Source organism: Chionomys nivalis, chromosome 10 (assembly GCF_950005125.1).
Source record: "Chionomys nivalis chromosome 10, mChiNiv1.1, whole genome shotgun sequence".
Taxonomy (NCBI): Eukaryota; Metazoa; Chordata; class Mammalia; order Rodentia; family Cricetidae; genus Chionomys; species Chionomys nivalis.
This window is the reverse complement of record NC_080095.1, coordinates 11,633,909-11,644,351: the sequence shown is the minus strand read 5'-3', so window position 1 is coordinate 11,644,351 and position 10,443 is coordinate 11,633,909. Positions and strand designations below refer to the sequence as shown.

General features: G+C 38.5%; 1 gene segment (V, D, J or C); it reads right to left on the bottom strand.

Moving 5' to 3' along the window:
• Window positions 1-7,912: 7,912 nt before the first annotated feature.
• On the bottom strand, window positions 7,913-8,445 carry LOC130882860 (immunoglobulin heavy variable 3-48-like). The segment is given in 2 exon segments: window positions 7,913-8,286; window positions 8,385-8,445. Coding segments are annotated over 2 exon segments (420 nt in total).
• Window positions 8,446-10,443: the final 1,998 nt, after the last annotated feature.

Below are 10,443 nucleotides of genomic sequence, written 5' to 3'. Positions count from 1 at the left end.
TCCCAATATTGGGATTAAAGGTGTTTATCACCACACTCAACTACTCTCTTCTTTTTTCTTTTAAGGACTTTAATCTTTTTCTCTTCTCTCCCAAGCCTGCATATATTTTTAAACACATTGTAAGCCATTTAGACGTTTTCTTTGTTTTTGAATCTATCTTTACTGTATATCTCTCTTTTTCTGACCACATGATTCTTTAATTTGCTAAGCAATATGGAGAGGATTAAAGCTGGGGCTTTTACAGATGTATCCAGCCTATTCCTTATTTTTCTGAGATTCCAGCCTCAAGGCAGAGGTACTGGATGTAGCCATATTTAATTCTACAACTTTATGTTGTTTTAAGGTTCTTGCTAGAAAGCAAGATGCAGAAGTGTGCTCAAAAACCACACTCAAATGCTCTGTAGCTGGACCTCCTTTCTGAAAGAGTTAGAGTTAACATTGGCAGTACGGCCCAGAAAATCAGCATTTTAAAATGGTGTGGCTTTTTTCCTTCTATGGCTGATAACCAAAAAGCATGTGGTCAGCTTTGCATCAAAATCATATAAGTATTTCATGGCAGGAACTCTTAAAACAGTTGCAAGGTTTTACAGCTAAAGCACTCTTAAATGAGAGCACTTGCCTCTAGCAAGCAGAGCCCACCTGAGAAAGTGCTGCTATCAATAAGCCATGCTTGATTCTATTATTTTATGTCTAGAATTACTTCCCAAGCTCTCTCAGGTTTTATGAGGATGTAGTTGTCCACATGTTGGGCACCATTCTGATGTCTGAGGTTTTCTGTCCTGCCACATTCCCGCAGTTGTTAGGTCCCAAAGAAATCACACAGAGGTCTACATTAATTATAAACTGATTGGCCTAGTAGTTTGGACTTCTTATTTACTAATTCTTATAACTTATATTAGCCCATTATTCATTTCATGTCTATGTTAGTCACGTGGTTTGCTACCTTATTTGCCAAGGCAGTCACAACTTGTTTTTTCTGTGGCTCAGTCATGACTGCAGCCTAGGACTTCCTTCTTCCCAGAATTTTTCTGTTCTCATTTACCCACACCTCTTCTTCCTGTCTGGTTGTCTTGCCTATACTTTCTGCCTGGCTACTGGACAATAAATGTTTATTTTAAATATAATTGACAGGATACCAACCATTGTCCCACAGCAACATCTGATATTCAGTTCAAGGATCAATGACTCCAATATCACTGCAGAGACTGCAAAACTTATTTGCAAGTGAATCTGTGTAAGTAAGAACTCTGTGGAGGAACAATGGATAGAGAAATGTATCTACATGATGAAATTAAAATCCTATAACTTTTCAAATGTGTTTAAATACCTTGATAGAGGTAGGGTATTTTATTTTAGCCAAAAACAAATTGATTACTCACTAGCAATCTGAGATGATCAGAATAGATTCTAAGACATACAAATGAAATTTGGATTTGACAGCATTTTCAGAAAGAGACGTGAGACTCAGGGACACCTTAAGCAGTGTGTTAGCTAGAAACCTCCTACAGGCTCCTGAACCTCAGCTGCTCTATATCTGCATTACTTTCATGGTCTGAGTACCAGAGCATAGCCAGGATCAATGATAAAATTGATGTTCATTTTTTTATGTGAGGATAATGGAGGGAGTTGAGGAAATCAAGGTTAAATACCAGGGTATTCCTACATGATCTGTTGGCTCTTGCTGAAATCATAAATTCTACTGTAACTGGAGAATTAGCTGAAGCTCTGTTGTGAATTTAGGGACCCCACTCCCAATGATCCTTGAATCTCTTCAAGATTGTTCCTGGATCACACAGCACAACCAGGTCTTTCCTGTGTGATGCCATCTATCTTTTTCAGATGAGATTGCAAATTATATAGAAAAATAAATATTACACTACAAAACAGGACTTCAAAATATTAAGATATATTAAAGTTTAGTACAGACTAAATTCAAGACTAGTGTAATGAGAAACATGACTTTGATGCACACAGCAAGCCAAGAAACAAAGAAGCCATCCCTTCATGGGCTTGTGTACCTGCTGTGATTCAGCATCTGAAATTATTTGTGCTAGTGCTGGGGAATCCCTGTTTGCCCTTAGTAGCATTTGCTCATTTCAAGGTCTCTGTAGGAAGGTTTTATACAGGTTCACACTAGAGTTCCATCACTGTGTCTCTGGTAGAGTAATATATGGTTGTGCCCTCTGTTTTCAGACTGTTCAGTTTTAAGGAAAATTAGTACTTGGAGGTGTCTCTGCTGATGGTGACTTAGGATTTGAGAACAGAAATATAATTAGTGTTTTCATTATACCATATTATTCCCATGAACTCCAGACCCTATCTTGGAGTCTTATGGACCCAGTGCAAATGACAGTTTGTTAATGAGAACACAAAGACAGTGCAGGTGAGAGACAGGGTCTGGGTCTGTGATGTCTGAACCAGGTCTGGTACCGACACCTTCACCTGGACCTGGGATAGTGCACCTGGGAACAAGCAACATCATCATCAGTCATACATTCCATACATGGTACATCTGGGTCTGTCTCCTTAACTCCTAAAACACTTATAGGTTAAAAAGATCATGAGGCAGATGAGTAGCACCAGGACAGTCATGATCTGTTGGAAGTTCCAGTGAGAAGTGTATGTGGCTTCTCAGCTAGACTTTGGCTTTCATCCTGAGTGTGAGGCTTCTTTGAATTCGAAGAGGTTCCTGGGAAGCACAGGAGCTTTTAATTTCCCCTCCATGTGAATGACATTTGCTTCATGCTTTTTAGTAGAAATAGAAATGGATACTCAAGAATATTTTCCTGGTCTGGCTGGGTTTCCAATCCCTGGTAAACAAGAACTATTTTAAGTCACACTGTGCAGAGCTTCCAGGCAAAAGATGGGAATGTTTACCATGATTCCATATTCAATCAATGATTGTAGAATAGGGTATCACTTACTCAATGCATTTGAATGTCTTTAATATTTCATGAAATGGATTGATGGAATTGGGGTTTATAGTGATCAGAAATCATAGTTATGAAAACTTGGAATTTATTCTTTTGGTGTCAGTAGAGTAATCTCATTCTTATCCCTCATCTAGAAGATAACTTATGATTACTAACATTTAGTATGTGTGATCCCATGTGTTCATTGGGAAAAATAACTCAAGTGACTGAATTGAATCTGATCTTATTAGTCTCACACTATTTACCTTTCTAATTAGGGACACCATACCTCAAAACTTGTCCTTGAATATCTTTATTTAGGTCTGTCTGTTTTTCTCTTTCTATTTTTATGTCTCTCACTTTTTCTCTCCTCAGGTTGTAGCACATAAGAATCCAGGGTTTATGATTACTGCATTGTTGAAGGATGAGAAAGCAGTTCATAACACCCATGAAATAAAGTAGCATCCAACCATGCTTGAGAGTTATGTGATATGAAGAAAAAAAAAAGACAGAGAAACCTATGTGATGACAAGACATGGAAACGGGTTTACTTGAACAGTGGGAACTGTTTGCCTTGTGGGGATGATAATTATGGAGGACAAGGGACTGCTGGGATTTGTCCCCTGCCTTAGTAATGTAAATCACCAGGGATAAGAAATGAGCTGTAACGAACCTTCCCTTTCATATCCTAAAGAAGTCCACCATCTACTTTATTGGTACCTCACATTTTATGTCCCTCAATTTGGGGTGCACAATATATTTACTGTGAGTGGCAGTGGTGGAGCTAGAACTTAACATAGGAGAGACAGTCATCCTTCTAAATTCTGATGAAGAACCAACACTATGAGTGCTGTGTTCACCTTATTCATGATGTTCAGTAGAAGAATATTTTTCAGATATGTTTAGTATGTCTCATCTTGGGTTTGTCTGATATTCTCATTGTGGTTACATAAAAGGTGAAGGAACCTCAGCAAAATAAAGACATATTTCTGATACCTTTGCGAACTTGCTTTAGGTTATCTTATTATTCCCATATTTTGACTTTGACTATTGCAGATATAGTTTGCATCTGTATTCTATACTCTCTTGATCCATAGATTTTTGTTTCTGTGAATCTGTCTAGAAGGTAGTCACTAAACAAAAGTCGTTTGCAAAGGGAATGAGTTGATTGTAAAGTCACACATTATTTATAATTATCTTCTGTTTGAGAGCTGGATCCTTATTCTTAAGTGTTTCATCAGTTATCTTTTTTTCTCATGTGAACAAATGGCACTCATTTAATGGGTCACGTTATCTTGACTATACCAGCCTGTCCATTTGTGTTTTGGTAGAATTTCATCATAATACAAACTAGAGACTTCAGGGAAGAAAAAAAATCCCAGGTGGAAAATATGCTTTCATCATATTGTTCTGTAGGCAAGACTGTGGGAGCCACTTTCTTGATTAATGAGTGATTTGGGAGGGCCCATGCAATGTTAAAGATCTCATCCATGAAAAGGTATTCCTGGTTTGTATAAGAAAGCAGACTGAACAAACATGAAGAGCAAGCTGGTCAGCAGAGTTCATGCTTTCTGATTCAGTCCCCACCTACACGTTCCTACTTTGATTTAATGTCCCGATTTTCCTCATGGTGGATTTTGAGAGTTAAGATGACAGAAACCTTTTCATTCACATGTTGGTCTTGTTCTTAGTGTTGAACGTATTTATAGATCACAAAGTAGGACAATAGAAAATTCTTCTCATGAAAGTATTGAAGGAGGGGACATAACAGGCTGTCCAAGTGCAACCTCAGCCACACACAAAGTCCTCCTTCCAGATACATCTACACATTCCAACAGACACACAGAGAATGAGAGTCCCACTTCCAGATATAGTCCCCCACCCATCCTACACAACCACACTCTGAAAAACTCTCACATTCATTTTTTTACAGGGTCACCTGGGTGGCCTGGACTTTATATATAGACCAAGGTATGAGAGATTTTCTTGCTTTTGTCTCCATATTGAATGGATTGAGACTATATTTCACCATGCCCAACGAACAAATACAGTGTTGTCGATAGTTAATGAATTTATTTTCTTGAAATCTTTCAACACAATATATTATGATAATTATTTACTTTCTCTCTTCTTTTGCAGGTCCTACCCATTTCCCCATTTCCAAAATTCCATAATGGTCTGTTTTAAGGGTTATTTAAGAGGACATATAAGGGTTTGGACTCAAGGCACTCATTTTCTTATAAACAGTTAATGTTTTAAAAATCCAAAATTGGCAATACAATTTCTCTTTTAAAAATTATTATACAATAAATATATTTGCATTTACAAATTGCAATTCTTTTATCAATGTATAGTTATAATATCCAGGGCTCAAGTGTTGGTTCAGTGGTACAGTGCCTGCCTCCCAGTATTAGTATTTTAGCTCGATTCACAACACTTCGCTTACAAGCTGGGTGTGATGGTTTATCCTATATTCCTAGCATTGGAGGTGTTGTGACTGGAAGACCAGCCATCCAAAGAATCTATCTGCACATTTGTGCTCCAGATTCATCTTGAGATCCTATCTCTGAAGTAACATAGAAATCAACTGATAAACACACTCAATCTCAACGCTAGCCTCCAGACACCTGTGTAAACCACACCAGCAATTACAAATTCTTCTTCCTTGATGTCCAGCAATTATAACTGATTCTGTAAAGGACCAATATACTGAGCATGGATATTGAGAATGTTGGGGTAGGGAGGATAAATCAAAACAAAGAATACAGAAGGAAGAGGCCAAGGAGAAGTAGAAAGAAACTGTATTCTTAGCTGGTGACTCCTATGCTGAGTCTGGACTCCATGATCTTTTCAAGACTACTGTGTAGTTGAGACACAGCATGTGCTGGAATCTCACTACTCATGTTCAACACCACACACCTGAATACAAAGTTAAAAATGAGAGCAGAGTGCATATATGAATAACTATATCTGCCACAGACCGTAAAGAGACAGACAGGGCATGTTCAGCTGTGTTCTCTGACTCTGGTGCTTTGAGTCTCACTAGGATCTTGAAGAAGAATGGGAACTGGAATGTCTTCAGAGGCTTTCGCAGGGTAAGGGAGGCCCTGAGCTTGAAGTCAAACCAAAAATCCCAGCCTTGCTGCTCACCTGACCTCAGAGCAGGTTTCTATGGTCAGATGATGTGGTAACTTCTATACTGTAAACTATCTATAGATGATGAGAAAGTATGCATCATTGAAGCCAGAACTCAGACATATACACACAGACAGATATACAACAACAGAGACAAACCTTTCCACAAACACACTTACAAGGGCCAATGGGTATATGTATATTAATGTCCTATGCTATTTGAAAATTTTTTCCCAACTATGTCATTCATTCTGCTTAAAAACAAATCACCATGCTCATTTATAGTACACTGTGAATTCACTGATTTACCCCACTACCCTCTTCCCTCTTTCTCTCAATCCTTTGACCCTTCTGTCCTTTCCTACTCTCGTGTCTCTTCTTTTCTCTCCTCCCTTCTTTCCTGATTTACTGCACCAACTCTGCTTCTTTTGTCTGCTCTTCCGGGAGTGAGATTGCAGGGTCACAGCATCTTGTGCAATCTTCTGAGGGATCCGCACAGTTTTCAGAATATCTTAGTAGAACCACATTTCCATTTCCATAGCACAGGCATCCCTTCTCATCCATACCCATAACACTTGGTCTTATTCTTTCCTTGGGTAAATGCACTCATATCATTGGTTACAAGCAACTAATACTTTTGGGTTTAAGATCCATTTCTGTGGTTGTTAGAAATGTTAGCTTCATGCTACCTCTTCTGCGCATATGCCCTGGTCAAGGTAAAGCACCCTAATCAGAGCATGGAGGGCAGAACAATGTGTGCTCATGAGAACATCACCTCTCCTCTGGGTTCCTAGAGATATCTGTTAAACTCCTGACTCAGAACTTAGAGAAGTGAGAGAAAGGAGTTTTTCTTGGAAACAAAAATTAAACTATTCTCTTGGATGACAGAAACCATAACCTGTAACAGGGTGAGGAGTCAACAACAGTATTTATTCAATACAAGAAATATAATTATTAAAAATTACCATTTGAATCAAGGTCTCATATAAACCACACACAAACTAGATCATTGGGCTAAATCACAGAACTGGATGAGAACTTTTTAAGAATACACTTTTTAAATTAGGGGTATTTACTTCTGTGTGGGTAGTGTAGTGCTCATGGAGACAAACAGATGGCACAGAGTCCTCTAGACTCACATGTGGTTCTGAGCTGCCGGTGTCTTCTAGGGTTTACAATCTTTTTTGGCTTCTTCAGGTACTGATGAAGGTCAAAAGGCAAGATTACTCTAGCTCAGTGTGATGATCTACACTTTGTTCAGGTAAAGGGCATCCTAAATTTAAACAGAAACTACAACAGGGCTGCAAAAATCAAGTTTTTGACACATAAGAACCCTTCAGTTGGTTCTAAACACAGCACTCAGAATCCATAACTAAAAAAAAAAAAAAATAGAGAAAGAAATGTGTGTGGCAGCAAACCAGGTATACTGTATAGGGAATGTGAAGACTGAACAATCATTGGGGCTCACTGGAAAAATCAGATAATCCAGTCATTGAGATTCAGGCCCTCAGATAGAATTTGTCTCAAAACAAGTGGTGCAGATTGCTAGAGAAATGCATCATATGTCAGCACACACACACACACACAGTAGTGAGAAAGAAAGAGGGAGAGTGAGAGAGACTGAGACAGAGATAGACAGAGAGAGAGATAAAGGGTAACAGGGAGAAACACTGTGATAAATAAACACACAGCACAACAGGAAAAATAAATTCGAATAAACATTTGGACACGCAAGGATTACTACACACTATACCTGTAGAGAAAATCCCTAAGTGTGATATTGAGAGGCAGTACAGACACAGAGAAGTCCTGTCTGCCATGCTTCTATGAGCAGTCTCTCCTGTGACCCAGATTTCTAAGTGCTCTCAGCGCCTCCTGCTGGTCCAGTGTTCCTTACAGGGAGGTTTGTGTCTGAGCTCACAGTAGCATTCACTCACTGTGTCTCTTGTACAGTAATACATGGCTGTGTCCTCTGACCTCAGAATGTTCATTTCCAGGTACAGAGTGTTCTTGGCATTGTCTCTGGAGATTGTGAACCGGCCCTTCACAGCGTCGGTATAGTATATATCACTTCTAATGTATGAAACCCATTCCAACCCCTTTCCTGGAGCCTGGCGGACCCAGTTCATTGGGTAACTACTGAGGGTGAATCCAGAGGCTGCACAGGAGAGTTTCAGGGATTTTCCAGGCTGCACTAAGCCTCCACCAGACTCCAACAACTGCACTTCAGACTGGATACCTGTAAACACAAAGAATTCATGTTAGAAAATTGACAAAGGAATTTTTTTCTCTTTCTCATGTCCACACAACACACAGCATCTCATAGTTTTGATTTACCTTTTAAAATAAGGACAAAGAAAACCAATATGAGCCCTAAGTCCATGGTATGTGGCCTCTGTTCAGTGCTGACCCCTGACAGAGATGACTTGGGAATCCAAGGCTTGTCTCCTCTGCCAGAGCTGCAGGGTCATGACAGGGCTTCTTTTTATGGGCAAAAGAAGCCTTATTTGCATATCTTCCTGCCATAACAGACTCTGTAATTGGATCTGGCCAGAAGGCAGTAGTCAGAGCAGATATAAGACATCATACACACAGGTGAGAGTTATGGAAAATGAAGCATTAATGTAGCTCTGTGTAAACACTTTCCTTGTTAGGGATTCACTACAGTGTATTTAGTTCCCTTTTCATCATATGCATGGAAAATGCTGTGTTTCCACACTGTCATGTCTCTTTAGGATCAACGTGAAGTTTAAAAGCTCCGCACACAACTATGTATCTAGATATAAGCTCTGTCTCTCCCTCTGTCTCTGCTGTAAATGGATTCTTCCTGAGGTGAATGCTGATAGGATCACTTGAAACTTTTCTGAATTTTAATCTGTTCTGAGAGGTGCTGTCATATGCCCCAAGGAATTTTGCAAATGATATATTCTTTGTTCTGTCTGTCTTCCTCTCAGTGATTGCCATGGAGTTATACTTGTATTTACATCACTGACTTGTTTGCATCATGAAATTTTCCCTATGATCACTTTGTATCCCCCAATCTGCCTTTCCCACCTCAATACCAGACATCACATGGCTGGCTTCATGTTGTCTTAAGTCACTTTTATTTCTACATATTTATATTTTTATCATAATGGGAACATTCAAAAAGTGTTTATAACCAAACACAAAACTTTTGCATCAATTTTGTATTTTCAGATGGCTTTGTTTTTATTTTCCCAAATTCTCTTGCTTTGCTTTCTAACCACTCAGGCTCTTTTTCTCACTACACCCAACTTTTCCTTTGAAAACCCCTGTATTACCTGTGCATTTTCCTTCTTGTCCTTCACTTAAAATTTCTTTAACCCCAAATAGGGCCAATTCAGTCAAAACCCTGGAAGATGGGGCTGAAAATTCCTTGGTCTTACTTCTTACTGAGGAGCAGTTGAAAATATATTTTTCAGGACAAGGGATACATTCACTTGTTTTTGAGGTTATGGTCACTGGTATGTTTCTTTTATTTCAGTGCTTGGGTTTACATACATACAGATATGGGCATCAATTTCTGTTCTTAAGAATGTATAAGGTTGGTAGGGACCCATGTTTGGAAGATGTAGGAGGAGCTGGGTGGAAATCATCCTACATAGGGATCCTAAACAGAAAGAATAAAGAAAATTAGTAAAAACTGTATAGCTGAGGCTTAAAACAAAAATTCAGAAAGCAAATGATTAAGGAACACTGGTAAATATCAAATAACTTGGTAGGCAACTTTATCTGGGACCGTCTTCCCATCCAGCTAAGAACTGGTGGGGTCCTTCAATTATGTAAAAAAATCTATTTGTAGATAATCCTATAAATGATTTGTAAAATATCTTTTCACATTTAGTTAGCTGTTATTTTCCTCTAAGCTGACAATATCCCGTCATCAATCAGAATTGGGGGGAAACATATCATCCTTGCCTCATCCTTTCAGGTCTCATGCTGCCGGAAAAGTTATTCTGGTGTTAGAATATACATATGTATCATCTAGGTATCCCCTTTTCTTTAAAATTATCTATAATAAATCAGAGGACATATTGAAGAGAAGAGAATTTCCAGGACATTTCTATCAACAATTGTTACTTCTTTTCTACTCCAGAGGTAAAATTTTGCCTGTGCCTATATGTTTAATAATTTATTTACCTTAATTTGAATATGTGAAAGTTTTAATTAACATTGGTAGGCTCTCCATAAAAGTTTTGGATATTCTTGGTCAAAAGTGAAAACCTGGGATTAGAATAGAGGTATTGGTTCTGATATATTTTACGTTCAACAAACTCATTAAAATTTTATCCTATTCATCTATTTCAGGAGCAGCCATGTGAGCTGATTCTCACGCTGACCCTGGAAAATATGACAGTGGAACCTATGAGTTCTA